Raw genomic sequence first — 27,652 nt, forward strand, 5'->3', positions numbered from 1 at the left:
CGGATGTAAGCTATGTGTGTGAGCAAGGCAGGGTATTCTCCTGCAGGCCTGGTAGAGGAGGTCCGCCTCACTACAGAGGGCCTGGTAGGAAGAGCAGGGTATTCTCCTGCAGGCCTGGCAGAGAGAGTCCGCCTCCCTACAGAGGGCCTGGTAGGAAGAGCAGGGTATTCTCCTGCAGGCCTGGCAGAGAGAGTCCGCCTCCCTACAGAGGGCCTGGTAGGAAGAAAATGTTATTCCCCAGGAACTGGCAAAGCGAGAGCCCAGACTTCTGGGATTTGGAGAAGAGAGCAAGAGAGAGAAATAAAGACAGCGAGGAAAAGAGAGAGACAGAGAGAGATAGATAGAGAGAGAGCTAACAGCTATAGATGGGTGGTGGGGTGGGTTTGGAGGGGGGAGACGACAGATATCCACTAAGTTGTACTTCACTAGCCAGGCAAGTCTGGAGACGGACCTGGAGCACAAACCTTAAGATAATGACGAGAGGGCGCCAGCTCGGTCATCTTGTGACCAGAGACACCAGAGCCACACACGCACGCACACACACACACACACACACACACACACACACACACACACACACACACACACTTAGCCTAGTTCAGCATCTGAATTATAATCTAAAACAGATTTCATGCTATCCCAAGGCTGGGGTCAATGTGCAGGCATGGGCTTTAGGACATTATGCTCCATTGGGTTGTACTGGAGGGCCCTTCAAGTGTACTGGAGTACGCTCATTAGCTAATGGGGTTGTTCGCAAATGTTTGCCGCCCTGCTAAAATGTCAGTTAAAATGAACTTCTCGGAGTGAAGAGATAATGACATTTAATTTAATGAAATGATGGATGAAAGGAGAAGAGGACACAATAACATGTAGAATGTGTGTGGGATAGAGAGAGAGAGACGCTGTAACAACGTTTCTCTTTCTTATCAATGGAGCGGTGGAGGAGTCTGAGAGGAGAGAGGCGGAGGACGACGGAATGTACTGGAAGGAAAAGAGACAAATAACATGAAAGGGCCATAATGCTAATTTTCCCTGCCATTACCGGGCCAGTGCCGGGAGAATGAGCCCTACAATAAAGCATGTGATAAAGGAGAAGGGTTCAGATAGTGGAAGTTGTGTGTCTGTCCACTGGGCAAAAACTGGTTGAATCAATGTTGTTTCCACATAAATTCAACCCAAATAAAAATCTATGAAAAACTGATCGGATTTGCAAAAAGTCATCATCGTATTTAGGTATTTCGTCTTTTTTCATTGTTAACCTAAATCCAATGACATGGTGACATTTTTCTGTTGATTTCATGTCGAATTCACGTTATTTGACAACTCAATCAAATGTATAACAAAACTAGACATTGAACTGACGTCTGTGCCAAGGGGTGTGTGGGTGTGTTGGAACCCCAGTGAGATTTTGCTCTGTCCAATGTACAAAGTGGGTGGGGGTTCTAAGTATAGTCTGCCTGCACCAAACTACGGGATCACCAGGCAGCGCCGGAGATTAGGTCCTTTGAAATGTGAGCCTTTTGATGGACTGGAGATTGGCGACGGAAGATTGACGACTGATAGACAAGGAGAGAGGGAGGGAGAGAGGAAAACATGAATAGGGAGTAAGGAGAAGAGAGAAGGATAGGGGGGTGTGTGACAAAGATACTGGGCGTAGACAGAGATGACAGGGAAATGTCAGCCAAGGCTTTAGACCGAGAAGTGTTTGTAGTGACGCCTCTTGCACTGAGATGCAGTGCCTTAAACCGCTGTGCCACTCGGGAGATGATGAACAACATTATACTTGAGGACAGTGATGTCAGGAGAAGGACAGTGGACAAATTTGATTTATTTTACCTTTTACTAGGCAAGTCATTTTACTAGGCAAGTCAGTTAAGAACAAATTCTTATTTTCAATGACGGCAATAACAGTGGGTTAACTGCCTGTTCAGGGGCAGAACGACAGATTTTGTACCTTGTCAGCTCTGGGATTTGAACTTGCAACCTTTCGGTTACTAGTCCAAAGCTCTAACCACTAGGCTACGCTGCCGCCCAACCTGTCAGGTTTGCTAAACGTACAGGACCGGGTTTTGAGAAAGATGTTCTAATACAGAAATCAAACTGTCTGTACATTTTCCAGAGAAACAGGGTCTTATGGTTATTGTGAAGGGCTGGTTTGTAGATGGAGATGGAGAAACACAAAGGAAGTTACAGCATTCTGAACTTGATTTTCATATCTGGTGTCACGAAACCAGATATGTCAAAAACACCACATTAAGCTTGAAATCCGCCATGATTTTTACATGAGCAATACATTTTGTTCACAGGTTAATTGAGCCTCCTTAAGCTCAATCCCGCATGTGAATAAGCAAGATGTGGAGGTCCTTGGCTGGTGGGGTTATACATGGTCTGTGGTTGTAAGGCCAGTTGGACGTACTGCCAAATCTCCAAAACCACATTGGAGGCAGCTTATGGTAGAGAAATTAACATTCAATTCTCTGGAACAGCTCTGGTGGACATTCCTGCAGTCAGTGTGCCGATTGTAAGCTCCCTCAAAACTTGAGACGTGGCATTGTGTTGTTTGACAAAACTGCACATTTTAGAGTGGCCTTTTATTGTCCCCAGCACGGGTGCACCTGTGTAATGATCATGCTGTTTAATAATCAGCTTCTTGATTTGTCACACCTGTAAGGGATCATCTTGGCCAAAGAGAAATGCTCATTAGCAGGGATGTAAACAAATTTGTTCCCAAATTTGTCACACCTGACCATAGTTTGCTTTGTATGTTCTATGTTTTGTTTGGTCAGGGTGTGATCTGAGTGGGCATTCTATGTTGGATGTCTTGTTTGTCTGTTTCTGTGTTTGGGCCTGATATGGTTCTCAATCAGAGGCAGGTGTTAGTCATTGTCTCTGATTGGGAACCATATTTAGGTAGCCTGTTTTGTGTTGGGTTTTGTGGGTGATTGTTCCTGTCTCTGTGTTAGTTTGCACCAGTATAGGCTCAGTCACTTTGGTTTTTCTTTTTTCCTTGTTTTGGAAGAGAAGAGAACATGAGCTGGGTGCGCCATTCTCCTTGCGGAGATGGTGCAAAATCCATCAACACGGTCGGTCCCTGGGATTGGGCTGGCCAACACGATTCGGTTTGCTTGGAAGGAAAAAGAGTTGGAGCCTTTAGGACGGGAAACTTTTGGAAGGACAATATTGATGGGGATTCTAAAGCTGACGGTGAAGGACGTGTTTTGTTTCCAAGGCAACCCGTTGGAGGGAGCATACGACGTGGCACTACATACAGAGGAGAAACACGATGATATCCTGAGAAGGGCAAGAGCAGTGCGAGGTGAGAGGCCGATGAGCCACTATGAAATAACAAGCCTGGCGAGGAACAACTTTAGGGTTGTAACTGTCAACATTTACAACCCATACGTTAAGGACGAAGAGGTGAGGGCCTTTCTGGGGAGATACATGGATAACGTCTCCTCAGCAAGGCACCTCAAAGACTCCCTTGGGTTTTGGAATGGGAGGAGAGGCTTCCAGGCCCTCCTCAGGGAGGACCCAAAGGGACATGGTGGCTACCTCCATCCTCCTGCTATGTTCTCCCTGGGGGCTGACAGGGGGACGTTGTTTTATGCACGTCAGCCTCCATTTTGCAGGCGCTGTATGGCCTATGGCCACATCTTCGCCTCGTGCAGCGCAAGAAAATGCAGATTTTGTGGATCTGAGGAACACGAGGCGAAGGATTGTGACGAGCCTAAGGCGTGCCACGGGTGTGGCTCGTTAGCACACCTGTGGCGGGGGTGCCCAGCTCGTCAGAGGTCATACGCGTCTATGGCTGGGGGGGGAGCAGGAGCGGGGGATGGGGGAAGAAGAGGAGGGGAAGGAAGCACGCCTGATGACCAGAGTACAGGTCCAGAGGGGAAGGCCGCAAGGAAGGAGGAGGAGCAAGAAGCGGCGGATGGAAGAGGGAAGGCACGAGAGTAGGAGAACCAGGAAAAGCGGCGGAAGAAGGCAAGCGAGTGGAGGAGCATGAGAGAGAAGAAAGCGAGGGAGGGGTGGTGGAGAAGGAGACTGTGGAAGAGCAAGTGGAGTGGGGGGAAAGTGCCCTGGTGGAAGAGATGAGGGGTATGGTGGAGGAGCTGTCGGGGTGGTGGTATCTCTCCACTGCCGCCATCACCAAAGAAGAGAATGAGAATGAAGAGGAGGGTGCGCTTGGCCGACAGTGAGAGGGAGGGGATGGTCAAGATGGGGGTGGGAGAAACCTCTGGGTTGCTGCTGGTTTCCCCAGGCCCTCAACTTCTGTTGGGTGGGGTCACACCTAACAAGACTCAGGACTGGGTACAGGAGGAGGTGGGGAGTTTTTTGTTTGGGGACTCAGCCTCCCCTATTTTTTTCCAAACCAGCTGCAGCACTGGGGAGGGGGAGGAGTGTGGGGGTAGACCCAGGGTGCAGTGCACCCCGGAGCCAAACACTATTCCTGCATCCTGGGTTGGTGAGATGGAGGAAGAGGGGGGGACGTCGGGAGTACGGATGGTGTTTTCACAGGTAGATATGGAGCAGGGGAGCATCGGGTGAGTCTCCTGTTTTTGTTTTTTTTCTGTCTGGGTTTAGTATTTGAGTGTATTACATGTTTTAATTTTATTCTTTCATGGGGTCTAATTTTACTTTTGTTAGTTTAAATGTAAGGGGTTTAAGGGATTTTGTTAAGAGGAGGGTGGTTTTTAGTTATTTGGATGGTGTGGGGTTTGATTTTTGTTTTTTACAGGAGGTTCACCTGAGGGATGGAGGGGATGTTAGTAGGTTTAAGAGGGAATGGGACAAGGGGGAGTCGGTTTGGGGTATTGGGGGGGTGCACTCATCGGGGGTAGGGATTTTGTGTGGGCACAGGGAGGTAAAAGTGGAGGGTTCTTTTGTGGTGATGCAGGGGAGGGTTATAGGGGTGGATGTCACAATAAGGGATTGTAAATTTAGATTAGTGGTGGTGTATGGGCCACAGGTGGTGGCAGACAGGAGGGAGATGGTGGACTGTCTGGCGCCCCTATGTGTCACAAATAGGAAATTAGTGATAGGGGGGATTTTAATACAGATTTAGGAATAGGGGGGGAATGCAGTGCAGGCGCCATCACCGGGCTAATGGCTTGCCATGGTCTGGTTGATGGTGGCCTGCACACTACTCCGAAAATGGCCGGTCCTACATGGCGCAACTCCAGGGGGGTTGCGTGGAGGCTCGACTATATTTTTGTACCCAGGTCTTTGGGTAAGTTGTCTGGGCGGCTGTTGCCTGTTTTCTTTTCGGATCACGACGGGGTGCTCCTGCAGGTGGGGTCGCCAGTCTGCCTCTTTGGTAAGGGGTACTGGAAGTTAGATCGGGATGTGCTGGAGGAGCAGGCTTTTGTTGACGTTTTTTTTGGTTTCTTTTGTAGGCTTGAAGGCCTCAGGTCCATGTGCGAGGGGGTGTTAGAGTGGTGGGAATTAGTTAAGGTGAGGATTAGGGCTTTTATAATAGGGTATTGCAAGAGGAAAAAAAGGGAGGAGAAGAGGGAGGTGGATCGTATCCACCCACTTTCATGCCCTGCCTCCAGTCCATTTACCGATATCTGAACAAGAGAGCCTCATCAAAATTGCAACAAGCGGTTCTGTGAAAATGGAATTTAATCAGAAGCCACTGCCAGATTTCCTGCCTTGACAAATCCCGCTGTTAAGACACTGATGGCCTTTGCAACCACGTACCTATGTGAGAGTGGATTCTCTGCCCTCACTAGCATGAAAACTAAATACAGGCTGTGTGTACACTGTACACTGTGTGTGGAAAATGATTTAAGACTGACACTCTCTCCAATACAACCCAACATTGCAGAGTTATGTGCATCCTTTCAAGCACACCGATCTCATTAACCTAAGGTGACTTATTCACAATTTTTGATGAACAAATAAAGTTTTATATGTAAGACGGTTAAATAAAGAGCTGAATTAATGATTATTATTTGGTCCTATAATTGCTCTTTGTCGCTTCCCACGAGCCGAGTTGCGACAACTCAAACTCATTCTTATGTATAATAAGTGGTATAGTGTGTGTGTGGCAGGCTTACAATGATGGCAAAAAACAACATTTGAGAGTTTCTCTGACTCTGGTGCTGGAGTGGGTATGCAGCTGGAGGTTGAATGTTTGAAGGGGACTATAAAACGTTTGGGAACCACTGCTTTAGACCATCCGTACGCAAAGTTTCCAGTGGGGATATGATGACACGCTTATTCATAACAAACAAAACAGGTAAATAGAATTATAAGATGCAATCATTTGCTGTTAATGAGAAGAGTGAGGATATTATTTTTTTCATCTTTGTATTCGAAAATAGTTAGAAATAGGTAACTACTTCCTATTTAATTTCCATGAGTTCCTCACCTTTTCTGACTGTGATGGCTACTCAAGTACAGGCAGTTAGCTCATGCTAGCTAGATAGCCAGTTAACTCATGCTAGCAAGCGCCTTTTCCTTGTGGTAAAACATTACTGGATATTGTTGTACTTTTAGTTATTACTGGAGTCATGTTATCCACACATGATGGAGATAGGCACAGCTAGGCAGGCTTGCTAGCATTGGCATAGACCTCTTATGAGATACTTATTTTGTATGCACTAACTCTGCCATGGCTCATTGGCCAAAGCCTATTTGGAAATTAATGTTTTTTTATAGGGTTTTGTATAAATTCAGAAAGAAAAGTCCTGTTGTAAACACAGGCTTAGGAGATCTTATACATTTTGTTCTATGAGATCATCTTCAGCTATCATCACTTTGTGAATTATGAAGCATTTAGTTAATAAAAAACAAGCACATATAGCACTTAAAGGCTTCATAATTCATAAAGGTCATGTTATCCAGGTCAACTCTGAGCAGTTGTTTTGGCCCGGTGAGTTTGAGAATAATCAGAATAATCAGAAAATAGATAGTGACCTATCATTTGAAAGCTATAAGCGATGTCTTTTCAGAAATCAAACTCAAATCTTGCTGCTTGCAATGTCATAAGATCCCCCACTCCATTAAGGCCATAAATCATGCACTATGGACATTCTCATAGAGTATGCAATGTAGATCAAGTCACAAAAAGTATTTAGTATGAATGGAAAGGGTACACCGTGATGGTCATTGTAAAGCAATGCATTTTCTAATCCATCCACATTACCTTATATGCATCCTCCACATGCTCCGTTTAGCTAGCTCATCGTGTACAATAGGATAAGTGAATAGGAAAACAAGTTTGAAGTTTCTTCACCTGTCTTTCAATATATATATATATAATATATATATCAGTAACTTCAAAGCCCTGATTGCTAAGGTCATTTTAAGTTTTCAACCTTGAAAATCTGTTCAGCAATTTTGGCATAGTGACTCACGACCCAAACCAGATGCAACTAGTTTAAATTTTCCAGGAGACGTCATGTGATCTTTACCGCTGTCTAGTGGGCAAACTGGGAATTAGGATTTATTTACATCAATGGATAGATAGAATTCAGCTTTCTCTTCAAATCTACAGTACCAGTCAAAAGTTTAGGCACACCTACTCATTCAAGGGTTCCTCTTAATTGTAATATTTTCTACATTGTAGAATAATAGTGTAGACATAAAAACTATGAAAACACATACGGAATCATGCAGAAACCAAAAAAAGGTGCTAAACAAATCAAAATATATTTGAGATTTGAGATTCTTCAAAGTTGCCACCTTTTGCCTTTATGAGAGCTTTGCAACACTCTTGGCATTCTCTCAACCAGCTTCACCTGGAAAATGCTTTTACAACAGTCTTGAAGGAGTTCCCACATATGCTGAGCACTTGCTGGCTGCTTTTCATTCACTCTGTGGTCCAACTCATCCCAAACCTTCTCAATTCTGGTGAGGTAGGTGATTGTGGAGGCCAGGTCATCTGATGCAGCACTCCATCATTCTCTTTCTTGTTCAAATAGTCCTTACACAGCCTGGTGGTGTGTTGGGTCATTGTACTGTTGAAAAACAAATGATATTCCCACAAACCACTAACCAGATGGGTTGGTGTATTGCTGCAGAATGCTGTTGGAGCCATGCTGGTTAAGTGTGCCTTGAATTCTAAATAAATCACAGACAGTGTCAGCAGCAAAGCACCCCCACATCATCAAACCTCCTGCTCCATGCTTCACGGTGGGAACAAATGCATCCGTTCACCTACTCTGCGTCTCACAAAGAAACCGCGGTTGGAACCAAAAATCTCAAATTTGGACTCATCGTACCAAAGGACAGATTTCCAATGGTCTAATAACCATTACTTGAGTTTCTTGGCCCAAGCAAGTCTTCTTATTGGCGTCCTTTAGTAGTGGTTTCTTTTCAGCAATTCAACCACGAAGGCCTGATTCACACAGTCTCCTCTGAACAGTTGATTTTGAGATGTGTCTGTTATTTGAACTCTGAAGCATTTTTTGGGCTGCAGTTTCTGAGGCTGGTAACTCTAATGAACATATCCTCTGCAGCAGAGGTAACTCTGGGTCTTCCATTCCTGTGGCAGTCCTCATGAGAGCCAGTTTCATTATAGTGCTTAATGGGTTTTGCAACTGCACCTGAAGAAACGTTCAAAGTTCTTGAAATGTTCCAGATTGACTAACCTTAATGTCTTACTTGCAGAATTGTTTACGTGCTGCTGTGCATTTTGTTGCTAACCTTACTTTGCTACCTGACAACTTTATGGTTTTTACTTTTTAATTACGTTTATATTTTTTGTTTTTCCCTCACTCAACTTTTTTTCCCATTTAACTTTTTCGCTCCGGGCGCTTTCTGACTGCCTGGACGTGGCTCATCAGGACTTCCACCAGCCGAAGTAGTAACATTAACATGATGCCTTCTTATTGCAGTCGCTGTACTCATAACATACAGGAGAATGATCAACCTCACGGCGAGGATAGCTGTGCTGCAAGCCCAGCTTCAGAATCAATCGTTAGGCAAGGGTAATTTCAGTGTAGGAAAGAATGAAACAGCGTAAGTACAAATAGTAGTATAAATCCCCTCGCACAGTCCCCGCAGCCGGACAACTTTCTCATGGTTTCTGGAGGGAAATTCTGTAGGAATGCTCAACCGGTGTCTCTCATTCAGCTGACAGAATTTCAACAGTTTCTCCCCATTAAGCAGCGAGTCGGAGTCAGAGGCCGAGCCTTCTATGGTCTCTACTCCTCCCGTTACGGGTTCTGAGACGCCGAAGCTTCCCACCATTAGCTCTGACTAATTGAAAACTCTAGTCATTGGCGACTCCATTACCCGCAGTATTAGACTTAAAACTAATCATCCAGCGATCATACACTGTTTACCCGGGGGCAGGGCTACCGACGTTAAGGCTAATCTGAAGATGGTGCTGGCTAAAGCTAAAACTGGCGAGTGTAGAGAGTATAGGGATATTGTTATCCACGTCGGCACCAACGATGTTAGGATGAAACAGTCAGCTTCAGCGTGTAAATCAGCTAGAAAGATGCCGGCATCGAGTAATTGTCTCTGGCCCCCTCCCAGTTAGGGAGAGTGATGAGCTCTACAGCAGAGTCTCACAACTTAATCGCTGGTTGAAAACTGTTTTCTGCCCCTCCCAAAAGATAGATTTTGTAGATAATTGGCCCTCTTTCTGGGACTCACCCACAAACAGGACCAAGCCTGGCCTGTTGAGGAGTGACGGACTCCATCCTAGCTGGAGGGTTGCTCTCATCTTATCTACGAACATAGACAGGGCTCTAACTCCCCTAGCTCCACAATGAAATAGGGTGCAGGCCAGGCAGCAAGGCTGTTAGCCAGCCTGCCAGCTTAGTGGAGTCTGCCACTAGCACAGTCAGTGTAGTCAGCTCAGCTATCCCCATTGAGACAGAGACCGTGTCTGTGCCTCGACCTAAGTTGGGCAAAACTAAACATGGCGGTGTTCGCCTTAGCAATCTCGCTGGAATTCCTGCCATTATTGAAAGAGATTGTGATACCTCACTTCTCAAAATAGGGCTAGTTAATGTTAGATCCCTCACTTCCAAGGCAGTCAATGAACTAATCACTGATCATAATCTTGATGTGATTGGCCTGACTGAAACATGGCTTAAGCCTGATGAATTTACTGTGTTAAATGAGGCCTCACCTCCTGGTTACACTAGTGATCATCTCCCCTGTGCATCCCGCAAAGGCGGAGGTGTTGCTAACATTTACGATAGCAAATTTCAATTGACCAAACAAAAAACGGCATTTTCGTCTTTTGAGCTTCTAGTCATGAAATCTATGCAGCCTACTCAATCACTTTTTTTTAACTCACTAAAAGTGGCAGTAAAGACAAACCTTGTCCCAGAAAATATAACAAAACTATCGGCCTATATCGAATCTCCCATTCCTCTCAAAATTTTTTGAAAAAGCTGTCTTCCTGAAGACAAACAATGTATACGAAATGCTTCAGTCTGGTTTTAGACCCCATCATAGCACTGAGACTGCACTTGTGAAGGTGGTAAATGACCTTTTAATGGCATCAGACTGAGGCTCTGCATCTGTTCGCGTGCTCCTAGACCTTAGTGCTGCATTTGATACCATCGATCACCACATTCTTTTGGAGAGATTGGAAACCCAAATTGGTCTACACGGACAAGTTCTGGCCTGGTTTAGATCTTATCTGTCAGAAAGATATCAGTTTGTCTCTGTGGATGGTTTGTCCTCTCAACTGTAAATTTCGGTGTTCCTCAAGGTTCCGTTTGGGGATGTCATTGGGGATGTCTTGGGGATGTCATTCGAAAACATAATGTTAACTTTCACTGCTATGTGGATAACACATACATTTCGATGAAACATGGTGAAGCCCCAAAATTGCCCTCACTGGAAGCCTGTGTTTCAGACATTTTTATTTTACCTTTATTTTACTAGGCAAGTCAGTTAAGAACAAATTCTTTTTTTCAATGACGGCCTAGGAACAGTGGGTTAACTGTCTGTTCAGGGGCAGAACAACAGATTTGTACCTTGTCAGCTCGGGGATTCTAACTTGCAACCTTTCGGTTACTAGGAAGTGGATGGCTGCAAACTTTCTACTTTTAAACTTTGACAAAACAGAGATGCTTGTTCTAGGTCCCAAGAAACAAAGAGATCTTCTGTTGAATCTGTTGAATCCGATTCTGTTGAATCTGATAATTAATCTCAATGGTTGTACAGTCGTCTCAAATAAAACTGTGAAGGACCTTGATGTTACTCTGGACCCTGATGCAAAAATGCAATTGTGTTCGTTATCCGTAGCTTATGGCTTCTCATACCATAACCCACAATGGGGCACCCACCTGCACGCTCACACGACACCAAACACAGTCTGCCATCTGCCCGGTACAGTTCAAACCGGGATTCATCCACAAAGAAAAGAGCACACTTCTCCAGCATGCAAGGGGCCATCAAAGGTGAGCATTTGCCCACTGAAATCGGTTATGACGCCAAACTGCTGTCAGGTCAAGAAAGGTGAGGACGACAAGCACGCAGTTGAGCTTCCCTGAGACTGTTTCTGACAGTTTGTACAGAAATGATTTGGTTGTGTAAACAACAAGATCCCGTAGGTGACGAAGCTGGATGTGGAGTTCCTTGTCTGGCGTGGTAACACTTGGTCTGCAGTTGTGAAGCCGGTTGGACATACTGCCAAATTCTCTTAAAACGACGACGTTGAAGGCTACTTATGGTAGAGAAATTAACATTCATTTCTCTGGTAAAAGCTCTGGTGGACATTCTTGCAGTCAGCATGGTAGTTGCAGCATGGTAGTCCCTCAACTGTTTTGTGACAAAACGGCACATTTTAGAGTGGCCTTTTATTGTCCCCAGCACAAGGTGCACCTGTGTAAGGATCATGCTGTTTAATCAGCTTCTTGTTCTGCCACACCTGTCAGGTGGATGGATTAAACTAATTTGTGCACAAAATCTGAGAGAAATAAGCTTTTCGTGCATAAGGAACATTTCTGGAATCTTTTTCAGCTCATGAAACCAACACTTTACATGTTTATGTTTTTGTTCAGTGTACATAACATATATACAATTTCTGCTAAATGGCTGAATGGCTTGTTAGATATAGAATTTTAGATATGATCTGAGTATCTTAAAAAATATATATAATTTAGGCAAACCTAGCCTGAGGTGTCATTCTTGGCATTATTGCCATATTCCATGCTTCACAAATTCCCCTCTTCTCATGATCTTGCAATTACCTTAACATGTCTAGAAGAATCACATCTCACTTAAAAGGAAATATTTTCACATGTATGTTTGGGACATGCCAACATACATTATGACATATCAAATGCATTTCCTGGTGTTGCCTAATGATTCTCAACCTGGGGTCCATGTACTGTGAGAGAAATTATGTATTTACTAGATTTGTTTCATATTAATAGATCAAATATATACTAAACAAATAGTACGATTTCAGCCTTCATTCCATAGACAAGATGTGGTGGGTGTAACAGAGAGCCTGGAGGAGTGGAACCAATCCCTCATTGTGTCTAATCAGCCTTGCATCTGGGAGTCTTGTGAACTATTTTAGATCCCAACGAAATGTATCTTTTCCCTTTGGAATTGGCTGATGTATTATGCGCACTACATGTTAATCTTATAATAATAGACATCTAATAAGTGTGAAGCAGAGGTTGGTATTCAAAATATAGAGTAATATTGTTAGGGTAGACATTGCCTTCTACTAAGGAGAGAATCATATTTTATTTTCTAAACCTTACGATGGGAGACAGTGATGAAGACGTTGATAAGGAGTGTTGATAGTATGTGAATGGTAATATGTTTAGTGGGTTTTTTCTATAGCTCTAATAATGCAATAATTATTCATTTGAAGAAGCTGAGGTTTCAATACAAGGTGTAATGATTGAGTCTTGAGATGGAAAAATAGATTAGCTGCAGTTGAAATCAAGCGGGCTGCACGGGACGAAGTGGGTAAAATTTGGTAGAGAGGTATGACTACGGTAAGTTGAATACAGAGATAATTTCTTATTATTATTACTGAATTCTGTAGTTTAGGTAACACCAGTGATTTAAGCAAGCAGTTAATGTATTCTAAAACAATAATCTGTTTCCATTACATGGAACATGGTCAAGTAATTGAAGTGGATTGCAGTTAGTTTTTACTATTACGCTGATGAGACAGCACCAACTTTTTGAAGGTCCTAGATTTGTTACAACAGGTTTTATATTGACTAAATTAATGCATCAGGTTAAAATGATAAGATTACCAGAAAGGGGCTCTGGGATTGTTTACTTTAGAAGGAGTCTTTTTCACTAAATGGAACACTGTAATATCTGACATGTTTTGAGTAGGATTCTTTTTTCCAGGACTGATGGAAGTCCAATTGTCACGGCCGTTGAATGAAGAGGACCAAAGCACAGCGTGCTGAGCGTACATATTCCTTTATTTCGGATGACGCCGACAAAAACAATAAACCATACAAAACGACCGTGAAGCTTAAGGGCTATAGTGCCACAAACAAAGACAACTTCCCACAAAGAAAGGAGGGAAAAGGGCTACCTAAGTATGGTTCCCAATCAGAGACAACGATAGACAGCTGTACCTGATTGAGTACCATAACCGGCCAAAACATAGAAATGCAAAATCATAGAAAAACAAAACATAGAATGCCCACCCCAAATCATTAATTGACAGCATGCCAGGGCGGATTGCAGAGGTCTTGACAAAGAAGGGTCAAACACTGCAAATATTGACTCTTTGCATCAACTTCATGTAATTATCAATAAAAGCACTTGTGAAATGCTTGTAATTATACTTCAGTATTCCATAGTAACATCTGACAAAATATCTGAAGACACTGAAGCATTCTCAAAACTTTTGGCCACGAATGTATTATGGATTGATTGTTATGCTGATTGTGACATGTGTAAAGAAGTTGTGTACTACAGATGTTGACATCATTTTCACCATGCCCTGGTGAATGGAGAGGGTGAACTCTGATCCTGAGAGTGAATCTGATCCTAATCCGTTACTGAAATTAGATTTGATGATAATGATAATACTCAGGAACTATAGTAGGTTTATGCTAATGGGACAGAGTCCATACGTGTTACCTTGTAAATAGTGGGATCGTGATGCTTGTCCTGGGTCATGTTCATTAACCACCAAAAGGAAGACATTTTACTGAAACCGGGAACCACTACCTGGATTTGTCCAACGAAATATGCTAATTTCCGTTTCTACAGATGGTGCTATACGGATGAAAATGGCTATTTCCATCATGCTGACCCTTACCATTGTGCATGGTACCATTGTGCATGGTGCCAGCGTGATGACTGTCCTATTTGCAGTAATGAAACTTGTGATCAAAAATTATTTGTTTCATTTTCTGTTCCGATTGACTGTTTTGAAGAAACTGAGTTTCTTGAGAGGGGGTATGTGAGAAAACTGATGTATTTACTAGATTTGTTTTATATTAATAGTTTAATTATACACTTAACAAATAGTAAAAGACATTTCTGTTCTACTAATGCAGTGTTTTTATGGTCTCCACTCTAGCTCCCTGCAGCTAGTCTGGGTGTGTGGTCACTAGAGATAGCTTGAACTGACAACTGATTTCAGCCTGCATTCCATAGACAAGATGTGGTGGGTGTAACCGACATTGAGAGCCTGGAGGAGTGGAACCAAACCCTTATTGTGTCTAATCATCCTTGCATCTGGAGGACTAAGCCAGGTTAGGGGATAACCACAAGAGAACCCAAGGTGGCTTATGATTTTTAGTGTCAGATATAAGAACCATGATTCCTCTGCTAACTGGGCTCTCAACGAATCACCTACGGGTGAGTCATTGACCAGCCTCATTATTGCAGAGCGCTCGCATTGTTCTCTTGTGTGTGGTGTGACCTGCTCCTGTATTCATATGTTTGAATAAAGTAATATCCTGATTGGCGATTGACCTTGTCTCTTCTCATTGATTATAATTTCCACGACAGTACCCCTGGGGGTTCTTGGCTCATACATGGGAAGACCCATAAGAAAATAGGCCTAAAGGTGAAATTCACACAAAGGGGGTACTTCAGGTGTACTCCACACAGAGCTAAATGTGATTGGAGTACAGTAAGCAAAAAAACGTTTGGGAACCAGTGCTCTAACTTACGCTTTGGCTGTTGTGAACTTGAACTCCAAGTCCTTGGTGAAAGAGAAGCGGACCTCAGCAGGGAGATCAGAAGCACTGTCACATTTCTTTATTTGGGGTAGACCCTCGGCATATATACTCCAGCTGAAGGGAACAGACATGGTAAATCAAGACGGGATACACAGCCTGTCATTCACTATTACACAACACACTATCATACCAGACCTGGGTTGATTCTTTTTTAAGTGCAAACCCCACCCACCTGCTACTCCAGGCAGGCTAAACTAAATGCTCAAAGTATTTCAAAGATTTACAATGGTATTTGAACCCAGGCCTAAACCATTCAAGGGAGGGGGCTTATATAAAAATGATGTTGTTAAGCAGACACACTTATCCAGAGCAATTAGGGTTAAGTGCCTTGCTCAAGTGCATTTCAACAGATTTTTCAACTTGTCAGCTTAGTGATCCAAACCAGCAACCTTTCGGTTACTGGCTCAGCACTCTTAACCGCTAGGCCAGCTGGCACTTTTATTACAATCGCACATCAATATATCTGTGTGTAAGTTATGTTTTTATTTGGATGTTGTTTAAAGTTGTTACTGTATTTTTACAAATTAATAATGTTTCCACAAAGCTCACAGGTACACCTCACAGCGACTCTGCATCTCCTTCTTTCTCTCCTCTATGGCCTTTTGGCAGGTCTCATTGAATATTAGCTTACCTTATGTACAAAAGACCAGAAATGTTGATCATCTTCATGTTTTTATGTATTGGTCAACATCTTAAGAAATTCACTGTGTATATCGACCATTATTCCATAAATATGGCTCCTAAAACACACACTTCAAAATAAACTATGACTACCCAGACTATTTGCAATAAACCCCTCTTTATTCTTATTAATACATTCACATACGCTGCTGCTATTCTCTGGTCATTATCTATGCACTTTACCCTTCATGTAAGTAGTGTAACCTCAATTACCTCGACTAACCTGTACATTGACTCGGTACTGGTATCTCTTGCATATAGCCTCGTTATTGTTTTTGTGTTACTTAGTCTAGTTTATTTAGCAGATATTTACTTCATTTTCTTTAAATCGGCATTGTTGGTTAAGGGCTTGAAAGTAAGCATTTCACAGTCTACACTGGTTGTATTCGGCACGTGACAAATAAAATTAGTTTTGAAACTACAAATTTCATTCAGCTATCTGACCTTTAGCTATGTGTCATAGGCACAGCAGTTCTACCCCAAACTAAAACTACACAATGATCTATACTGTATACCAACATACTGACCAGTGGCCTCTCTGAACACCAGACGCTCATAGCCTGAGATCCAGTGGTAACAGGGGAAGCTGGCTGTGTCTCCCTCTGGTGTGGTCACCACTACTTTAGAGCAGAACCGGTCATCGTTGATGTAGCGGAGCAGGACGTACAGCTCTGTGTCCAGCACTACAAACTCCAGATTGCCCAAGGAGGAGTGATTGAGCACTGTGTGTTCTATCACCTACAGAGAAATAGATTAAATGTTATAATGATCCTGCAAACAAACATCCTATCAGCTTAGACTCTAAGTTGAGCCTGGTTGTGTAGTTGTTTCTCGAACACCAGAATGTAGCTTTAATTTGGCCATTTTTACAGTACAGGTGGTTTAATACTTTGTTAGACACCCACTCAGATGGATTGTGGTATAATACAACATACTTCTTTTTTCACTTACAGATCCTTGGTAGGCGGTTTTAGGGATGTACACACGTTTACTTTCTCCCTTTGTGCCGACCAGTTTGACGTAAACACTGTTCAATGTGCCGGCATGCAGCATTTCTCCAGTAAACACTTTCACTGTGTACTTCACCATGATGATTCTGTAAGACAAATAATTCTACACACAGCAAGACAACATATTAGACATACAGCATTACAACTTAACTAGAACCAACTCAATGGAACCACATAAGACGATCAACTGCAACCAAATGTTTGCCACAGTAAATATTCGTAGTCTTTTTCAAGATGAAGATGTACCATACAACTTTTTCCACATTTTGTTGTGTTACAGCCTGAATTTAAAAGGGATTAAATTGCGATTGTGTCACTGGCCCATAATGTCAGTGACATTATGTTTTAGAAATTATTAGAAATTAATTCAAATGTAAAATCTGAAATGTCTTGACTCAATATTATATTCAACACCTTTTATAGGGCAAGCCTAAACAAGTTCAAGAGTACAAATGTGCTTAACAAGTCACATTATAAGTGACATGGACTCACTGTGGGTGTGTAATAATAGTATTTAAACATGATTTTTGAGTGACGACCTCATCTATGTACCCCACACATACAGATAATTGTAAGGTCACTCAGTCGAGCAGTGAATTTCAAACCCAGATATAACCAAAGACCAGGGAGGTATTCAATGCCTCGCAAAGAGGTGCACCTATTGGTAGATGGGTAAAAAAAAAGTTGACATTGAATATCCCTTTGAGCATGGTGATGTTATTAATTACACTGTGTCAATACACCCAGTCACCACACTGAAAAAAACAGGACAAGGTGGGCTGTCAGATTTATGAAAACGTGTTTTGTTTCTCCTCTCAATGTGATTTCATTGCTTCCAATCAATGCAACACAAAGATTGGTAAACACTGTTCAATGTGCCGGCAAGCAGCATTTCTCCAGTAAACACTGTTCAATGTGCCGGCAAGCAGCATTTCTCCAGTAAACACTGTTCAATGTGCCGGCAAGCAGCATTTCTCCAGTAAACACTGTTCAATGTGCCAGCAAGCAGCATTTCTCCAGTAAACACTGTTCAATGTGCCGGCAAGCGGCATTTCTCCAGTAAACACTGTTCAATGTGCCGGCAAGCAGCATTTCTCCAGTAAACACTGTTCAATGTGCCGGCAAGCAGCATTTCACCAGTAAACACTGTTCAATGTGCCGGCAAGCGGCATTTCTCCAGTAAACACTGTTCAATGTGCCGGCAAGCAGCATTTCTCCAGTAAACACTGTTCAATGTGCCGGCAAGCAGCATTTCTCCAGTAAACACTGTTCAATGTGCCGGCAAGCAGCATTTCTCCAGTAAACACTGTTCAATGTGCCGGCAAGCAGCATTTCTCCAGTAAACACTGTTCAATGTGCCGGCAAGCAGCATTTCTCCAGTAAACACTGTTCAATGTGCCGGCAAGCAGCATTTCTCCAGTAAACACTGTTCAATGTGCCGGCAAGCAGCATTTCACCAGTAAACACTTTCCCTGTGTACTTCACCATGATGATTCTACACACAGCAAGACAACATGTTAGACATACTGCGTTACAATTTGAGCCAACTCAAGATGATCAACTGCAACTAAATGTTTGCCACAATAAATGGGTCGTTCCACAAAAAGTCCCTTTGATATCTTAAGTAGAAATTGTGCACCAATATTGCATTTTAAAAGCCTGTTATATTTAATGAAGTGCCCTTTAATTATAGACCCCCTTTTAAAAATGAGTGAAGACTTTCTAAAGTGCTGTTCCTCATTTTAAAATCAACTCTGTTAAGTGAACTGAACTCTCATTTTAATACTGTAACTCTTCCTTAATATAAAAAATACATTTTTAAAAGAAACATTGAACATCTATTAGTCAAATCATAGTGTCTAAGCAGGTGAGCATGTTTTTGCTTTTTGGCCTTTTGCTGATGTTTTGTGGTAGAAAGCTGTGCGGGTCAAGCCGAACACATAGACAGGCTAGACATGTAAAAAACACACAACAACAAAAACACGTGAAGCTTGCATTCAATTGCCCTGCTCTGATGCACAAAACAAGCTTCGATTCCTTCTGTCATGAGGGGATGTATGGCTAATTTAAGATGAAATTGTCAACCCTGTTACTAAGACGCTTAACTATAGTCATTTTGTTATTTAAATGTGTTGATTAAGTTGAACATGTACTCTTTAGAAAGTAAAAATTATTATTCATTTCATTTGTTGGAACAGCCCAAATATTGGTAGTCTTTTACAAGATGAAAATGATGCTTCGTGTATCTACCCTACAACATGTTTATCATGAAAACATAAATTACAATGTAATTATTGTACATCCAGGGTTGAACTGAAAAAAGTACAGTCAAGCAGCCTCCTGTGTCCTGTTCATAAGGAACTATCACATTAAAATCCACAGAGAGTGCAGCAGAATTCAATTGACCAAGTATCATGCTTTCCTTACCTTGGTGCGTAGTATCAGATCAAGTGTGCTCTGGATATACATCCCTGGCTTCTAAACTCTATATATTCATGGGCCAATGGGAGTTGCTACAGCGGACTCACAACCAGTTCTGTAGAAATTAGAATGCACCGAGGGGAGAACATTTTCTAAACCTGATTCACACATCTGCTGAAACTGGAACTAAAGGTTACAGTTCCATAAAACTAAAGTCAGTGACAGAGCATTGGGAAAGTATTCAGACCCCTCCACTTCTTCCACATGTTGTTATGTTACAGCCTTATTCTAAAATGGTTTAAATCAAAAATCTTCAATCTACACACAATAGCCCATAACAACAAAGCGAAAACAGGTTTAGACATGTTTGTAAGTATTAAAAAAACAAAAAACAGAAATACCTTATTTATATAAGTATTTGCTATGAGACTTGAAATTGAGCTCTGGTTTACCCTTTTTCCAATGATAATCCTTGAGATGTCTACAACTTGATTAGAGTCCATTTGTGGTAAATTCAATTGATTGGACATGATTTGGAAAGGCACAATACACACACACATCTATATAAGGTCCCACATATGGCAGTGCATGTCAGAGCAAAAACCAAGCCATGAGGTCGAAGAAATAGTTGTCCGTACAGCTCCGAGACAGGATTGTGACAAGGAACAGATCTGGGGAAGGGTACCAACACATTTCTGCAGCCTTGAGGGTCCCCAAGAACAGTGGCCCCCATCATTAAAATCAAATTGTATTTGTTACATGCACCGAACAGGTGTAGACCTTACAGTGAAATGCTTACAACCCATGGCTCACCTTTTAAAGTTGTGCACACAACGAGGAATGACGAGAGAGAGAGATGGGGAAGAGGAGATCGTTTAGACTGAGATGAACACACATGGCTTCACCTTTCTTGTGCAACTGTCAAATAAGAGACTACCAGAATTCTCAGGTCATCGCTAGTGGGACGCATTTTTCAGCCAGAGGCGTATGGCAAGATTTGTTTTTTTTTCTGTTGGAAATGGGAAAGTATGACATGTCAGGAAGGTCAGCATTGGGGTTAAGAGGTCGCAACTTTTTTGGTACCTGAGCAGTCAGTCCTGTGTTTACTGAGGACATGCCCAGGCCTATTTACTGAATAATGAGAAGACTTGAGGGGAATCCTGCTTATCATGCCAGTGGCACACAGCAGGATTTCACCACTCTGGTGAGGGAACTCCATTTTGGACTTTTCAGCTACTGACAGTTAGCACTTACAGTAATCATTACACGGAGGAGTAGTTTGTTAATTCTCCTCTCTTTATCCTATGCATCCTTCATGGTATGGAGGGCAGACAAAGTTATTGTATACTTCAGAGGATTTATTCTGACACCTTCCAACAGTGTGCAACATATGAGATGATGTTTACAAGGAAAAACAGAGGAGGAAATGTGTTTCACTTCCACCATCTTATATACGCTGCTTGTGGAAAACAAAAAACCCATTTGACAATCCTCCTGAGAGATCTGGAGATTTCACGATACACAGCAGATTGTATTTGTTCAGCTTGCTGTAGACCAGAAACCCTGAAATATGTAATCCCCTAAAACCTTAAACCCTTAAAACCAAACCATGTGCAGGTGTCTTGGTTAATGCTCTCCAGTGGACCATTCTGGAGGAGAGTGTTTTCGCCTGATCGACCACTTCCTAGTCTCTTTGAATGAATGGCTCAGATTCTCATTTAGAGGCTTTCAGTGGCGGTGAATGACAGAGCCTTTGGTTGGTCTGGAGAGGCAGGTCCATTGATGCCCATAGTGATGAAGTGCAGGGCCAGCCACTATCAGAGGTACAAAACACTGTTCTTAATAGAAAAGCATTTCAAATCAAACTTTGTCACAGGCGCCGAATACAACAAGTGTAGACTTTACTGTGAAAGTATTACTTACAAGCCCTTAACCAACAGTGTAGTTCAAGAAGAGTTAAGAAAATATTTAGTAGACTAAAATAAAAATTATAATTAAAAGTAACACAATAAGAATAACCGTAACGAGGCTATATACAGGGGGCACCAGTACCGAGCAGGGGTACAGGCTAGTTGAGGTAATATGTAGGTGCGGGCGAAGTGACTTGTCATAATAACAAACAAACAACAAGTAGAAGCAGTGTACAAAAGGGAGGGGAGGGGGGTCAATGTAAATTGTCCAGGTGGCAATTTTATTAATTGTTCAGCAGCCTTATGGTTTGGGGGTTGAAGCTGTTGAGGAGCCTTTTGGACCTAGACTTGGCGCTCTGGTACCGCTTGCCGTGTGATAGCAGAGAGAACGGTCTATAACTTGGGTGACTGGAGTCTGACAATTTTATGGGCTTTCCTCTGACACCACCTATTATATAGGTCCTGGATGGCAGGAAGCTTGGCCCCAGTGATGTACTGGGCCGTTCACACTACCCTCTGTAGTGCCTAACGGTCAGATGCTGAGCAGTTGCCATACCAGGTGGTGATACAACTGGTCAGAATACTCTCGATGATGCAGCTGTACAACCTTTTGAGGATCTGGGGACCCATGCAAAATATTTTCAGTCTCCGGAGGGGGAATAGGTTTTGTCAAGCCCTCTTCACGGCTGTCTTGGTGTGCTTGGACCATGTTAGTTTGTTGGTGATGTGGACGCCAAGGAACTTGAAGCTCTCAACCTGCTCCACTACAGCTCCGTCAATGAGGATGGGGGCGTTCTCAGTTCTCCTTTTCCTGTAGTCCATAATCCTCTCCTTCGTCTTGATCACATTGAGGGAGTGGTGGTTGTCCTTGCACCAAACCTATAGGCTGTCTCATTATTGTTGGTGATCAGGCCTACCACTGTTGTGTCATCAGCAAACTTAATGATGGTGTTGGAGTCATGCCTGGCCGTGCAATCATGAGTGAAGAGGTAGTACAGGAGGGGACTGAGAACGCACCCCTGAGGGGCCCCCATGTTGAGGATCAGCGTGGCGTAATGTGTTGTTACCTACCCTCACCACCTGGGGGTGGCCCATCAGGAAGTCCGGGATCCAGTTGCAGAGGGAGGTGTTTAGTCCCAGGGTCTTTAGCTTAGTGATAAACTTTGAGGGCACTATGGTGTTGAACGCTGAGCTGTAGTCAATGAATAGCATTCTCACATAGGTGTTCCTTTTGTCCAGGTGGGAAAGGGCAGTGTGGCGTGCAATAGAGATTGCGTCATCTGTGGATCTGTTGGTGCAGTATGCAAATTGGAGTGGGTGTAGGGTTTCTGGGATAATGGGGTTGATGTGAGCCATGACCAGCCTTTCAAAGCATTTCATGGCTACAGACGTGAGTGCTACAGGTCGGTAGTTATTTAGGCAGGTTACCTACATGTTCTTGGGCACAGGGACTATGGTGGTCTGCTTGAAACATGTTGGTATTACAGACTCAGACAGGGAGAGGTTGAAAATGTCAGGAAGACACTTGCCAGTTGGTCAGCACCTGCTCGGAGTACACGTCATGGTAATCCGTCTGCCCAGCGGCCTTGTGAATGTTAACCTGTTTAAAGGTCTTACTCACATTGGATGCGGAGAGCTGATGGAACAGCTGATGCTCTCATGCATGTTTCGGTGTCACTGGCAAGCTCTAAGCTGTGCTTCCCTTTGTAGTCTGTAGTAGTTTGCAAGCCCTGCCACATCCGATGAGCGTCGGGAACCGGTGTAGTACGATTTGATCTTAGTCCTAGATTGACTCTTTGCCTGTTTGATGGTTCGTCGCAGGGCATAGCAAGATTTCTTATAAGCTTCCGGGTTCCGCTCCTTGAAAGCAGCAGCTCTACCCTTTAGCTCAGTGGGAATGTTGCCTGTAATCCATGGATTCTGGTTGGGTGTATGTACATACAGTCACTGTGGGGACGACGACCTCGAAGGCACTTATTGATAAAGACAGTGACTGATGTGGTGTACTTCTCAATGCCATCGGAAGAATCCCGGAACATATTCCAGTCTGTGCTAGGAAAACGTTCCTGTAGTTTAGCATCTGCTTCAGCTGACCACTTTTTTGCTTGTAAGCAGGAATCAGGAGGATGGAGTTATGGTCAGATTTGTCAAATGGAGGGCGAGGGAGAGCTATGTGCACCTCTGTGTGTTGAGTAAAGGTGGTCTAGATTGGTTTCCCACTCGTTGCACATTTAACATGCTGATAGAAATAAGGTAAAACTGATTGAAGTTTCCCTACGTTAAAGTGTCTGGCCACTAGGAGCGCAGCCACTGGATGAGCGTTTTTCGAGTGTGGTTTTAGTGCCAGCCTCGGTCGGTGGTGGTATGTAGACAGCTAAGAAAAATACAGATGAAAACTCTCTAGGTAGATAGTGTGGTCTACAGCTTATCATGAGATACTCTACCTCGGGCGAGCATAACCTTGAGACTTCCTTAAATATCGTGCACCAGCTATTGTTTACAAATATGCATAGGCCCCCGCCCCGTGTCTTACCAAAGGCTGCTGTTCTGTCCTGCCGATAGAGTGAATAACCTGCCATCTGTATGTTCTTAATGTTGTCGTTCAGCCACTACTCGATGAAACATAAGATATTACAGTTTTTAATGTCCTGTTGGTAGGATATAGGTTCTCTCAGTACGTCCAATTCATTTTCCAGCGAATCAGTGGGATCTGGGCCTGGTCGGGTGTCTGTAGTATATGCCTGGTGTCCGACTCATTGAAGAAGAACTCCTCGTCCAATTTGAGGTGAGTAATCCCAGTTCTGATGTCCAGAAGCTCTTTTCGGTCATAAGAGACGGTAGCAGCAACATTATGTACAGAACAAGTTCCGAACAACACAAAAAAAAATAGCATGGTTGGTTAAGAGCCGATAAGACTCTTATGGTTGTTGCTGAGTATCATTAGAGTATCATTAGTAACAATGGTTAGTGCAGGCAACAGACGAAGGTATAGCCTATTGTTGTACACTGTTCTTACCAACATTACCATGGGTTGACGAACTGAATGTGGTAATTTTCTGAATGAATCAAGCCAGCAGTTTCTTTCTTTCGTTAAAACCTCTTATGGCTGCAATCCCGTTAACGGGATCGATATGACAACAGCCAGTGAAAGTGCAGGGCGCCAAATTCAAACAACAGAAATCTCATAATTAAAATAGAAATCAAATGAATCATTAACCTTTGATGATCTTAATCAGATGACACTCATAGGACTTCATGTTACACAATACATTTATGTTTTGTTTGATAAAGTTCATATTTATTTTTTAAAAATCTGAGTTTACATTGGCGCGTTAAGTTCACTAGTTCCAAAAACATCCAGTGATTTTGCATAGCCACATCAATTCAACAGAAATACTCATCATAAATGTAGATGAAAATACACGTTATGCACATGGAATTATAGATATACCTCTCCTTAATGCAACCACTGTGTCAGATTTCAAAAAAAAACTTTACAGAAATAATAAAAACCATGCACTAATCTGAGACGGCGCTCAGAAAGATTTTTTATCCGCCATGTTGGAGTAAACAGAAATCAGAAATAACATTATAAATATTCCCTTACCTTTGATGATCTTCATCAGAATGCACTCCCAGGAATCCTAGTTCCACAATAAATGGTTGATTTGTTCGATAATGTCCATTATTTATGTCCAAGTAGCTACTTTTGTTCGGGCCTAGGTATACAAATCCAAACGCTCGTGCAGGTCCAGCATCAAAAAGTTATATTACAGGTCTTAGAAACAGAGAGATAAAGAGATTGCTTAAAATAAATGTACTGAAATGTACTTTTTATTCTGAGAACCCAAGGGAACCAGGCCTGCAAAGCCCTTTACGCACCTGCACAAGGTAAGTCTGAATACCAACTACTGAGAAGTGCGTAGGAAAGGAAGCATGTAGAAAGGCATATTTTCTACGTGGGAATCAGGGTCGTAGCGAACCACTAGATTACATGAGCATACGTTCAGCTTTTTTTGGTGGACATCCAATCAAATTTGGTGTGTAGATTCAGTCGTTTCTTGTATAATTCTGGAGTGGGATTCATAGAGAATTGATGATTTATTCCAAGAAGATGATCTGTTAATTTGAGTAGTTCTAATTTCCGTTTTTATTTTTGTCAGTGTGAAATTATTTGTCCTCTCAAAACAGCTTCCAATGTTACCTGTAGAAAAGAGTGTGAGGTTGAATCTTATTTATGTTAACAATTGCAAAACTCGCTATCTGATAAAAGAAGGAAGTTAAGGGAAGTCTCTCCCTCTCAGAAATTATAATTAATATAAACCTATGCTTTTGTGTTGTATACGTGTTGTATATGTTATTTTTGCTAGTCAAATATAACTCATAGCCTAATACTTTTTTGCACATTACTAATTACCTTATGGAATGTATGAGACTTTGCTAATTTACGAATAACATGGGACTGATTATGGGTCCTGTTGAGGAATATATTGTTACAACCCTAAAAAAACTATTACTTCCTTGATAAGATGTTGAGGGACATTCTGCCTTCACAAACATGACTATGCAGGAATACATTTCTTATCTCAATCAAATATCAAGCACCTGTTTTATTAGCTGGATGTCACCTCATGCATCTCTTTCTGGAACATCTGTATATACAGTGCATTTGGAAGTATTCAGACCCTTTGACTTTATCCACATTCTGTTACGTTACAGCCTTATTCAAAAATGTATTTAAAAAACAACATCCGCATGAATCTATTCACAATTTCCCATAGTGACGATGCAAAAACAGGTTTTTATAATTTTCTGCAATAGTATATATATATATATATATATATATATATATGAAAAGAGAAATTCCTTATTTGCATAAGTATTCAGACCCTTTGCTATGAGGCTCGAAATTGAGCTTGGGTGCATCCTGTTTCCATTGATCATCCTTGAGATTTCTACAAGTTGAATAGAGTCCACTTGTGGTCAATTCAATTGATTGAACATGATTTGGAAAGACACATGTCTATATAAAGGTCCCACAGTTGACAGTGCATGTCAGAGCAAAAACCAAGCCATGAGGTCGAAGGAATTGTCCGTAGAGCTCCGAGACAGGATTGTGTCAAGACACAGATCACATTGAAGGTCCCCAAGAACACAGTGGCCTCATCATTCTTAAATGGAAGAAGTTTGGAACCACCTAGACTCTTCCTCGAGCAGGCCGCAAAGCCAAACTGAGCAATCGGGGGAGAAGGGCCTTGGTCAGGGAGGTTTAAGCTACAGTGTTAAAACAAACAAAAAACAAATACTGTAACACTACATGTCATTCCCTAACACTGAGTAAGTGTAACAGCATCAGCACTAACAAAGTGGTCATTTATGTCAGAATTTGAAACACCCATGGTGTTAGGGACCCAACACTTTTGAGGTGTACTGGGCCGAACTGAGCCAGCCTGTACTGAGATGGCCTGGTTACATTGTTGGAACCAGTTTGGTTCGGGTCAGGATGATAACTGACTTAAAACAAGCAGGAAATGAGAGTATAACTTCATCATTTTATACATGTATTTTTAATTAATACATGAGGTAGACAAGGCTTCAACCAAAATGAGATGTGGCAAATATCACAAGAAGACTGGAGATAGAAAATTATTAGCTTTTAATTGAAAATGAGAGTCACACCTATTGTTCTCTCATATTATTCTGACACTTCTTTACTATTAATCAACATTTCAGTGTCACGTCATTTAGCAGGAGAACTCATTTTCACCAGGAGTCCCTGTAGTCCGTAGTTATATGACACCAGAAATGAATCTGTAAGAAAGACACTGTATTTATTAACAGATATTAACACATACAAATGTAATAATAACATCAACAAGTTCTTTGCCTGTGAGGGGGACACCATGTGGCGGTGGGTGTTGGTTTAACACAGTTAACACTCGTGATACAGCAATAACATTCTGACTGAACCCATAGTGCAATTTCCCTTTATCTGATTGAAGTGGGACATTAGTTTAGCAAAGCTCCAAAAATTGACATACTCAATACATTTTGTAGATTTTAGAATGTTTACAATTGCATGCCTCCAGAATCATTGGGTCGTGTTCATCAGGGCGCAATGCGAAATGTTTTTAAGCGCTAAACAAAGGACAACAAAAATAAGGTAGTTCCTCAGTTTTCTTCCAATTAGTTCCTAATGAACTGGACCCTGGTCTAGGACTTTGGCTTATCTAAATGGCCACGCTGTTCTCCACCAAAGCAGGGTCCATGTAGGTGTATGGCACTGGTAGTCCAGAGTTTCTGGCATTGACGGTCTCGCTGAAGACCTTCAGCTCCGTCTGGAATTTCTGAATCATCGTGCAGGGTGGTATCTCGTTGAAGTGCTCCTCTGGGTACTGGCCAAGAGCCAACTGCATATGGAGAATAATCGAAGTTAGTAAAATATTGATAGCTATAATATTAACTTTAA

General features: G+C 42.3%; 2 protein-coding genes across 2 annotated transcripts in view; both read right to left on the reverse strand.

The window, feature by feature from the left end:
* LOC112237332 (receptor-type tyrosine-protein phosphatase S-like) overlaps positions 1-27,652 on the reverse strand; it is a 481,675-nt gene that overhangs the window by 69,950 nt on the left and 384,073 nt on the right.
* LOC112232052 (polyunsaturated fatty acid lipoxygenase ALOX15B-like) lies at positions 26,732-27,593 on the reverse strand (the record flags this gene model as incomplete). The annotated part of the gene is given in 1 exon segment (XM_042322950.1): positions 26,732-27,593. A coding segment is annotated over 1 exon segment (180 nt), but the record flags the coding sequence as incomplete, so codon positions are not given.

This window comes from Oncorhynchus tshawytscha, linkage group LG06 (assembly GCF_018296145.1).
Source record: "Oncorhynchus tshawytscha isolate Ot180627B linkage group LG06, Otsh_v2.0, whole genome shotgun sequence".
NCBI lineage: Eukaryota > Metazoa > Chordata > Actinopteri > Salmoniformes > Salmonidae > Oncorhynchus > Oncorhynchus tshawytscha.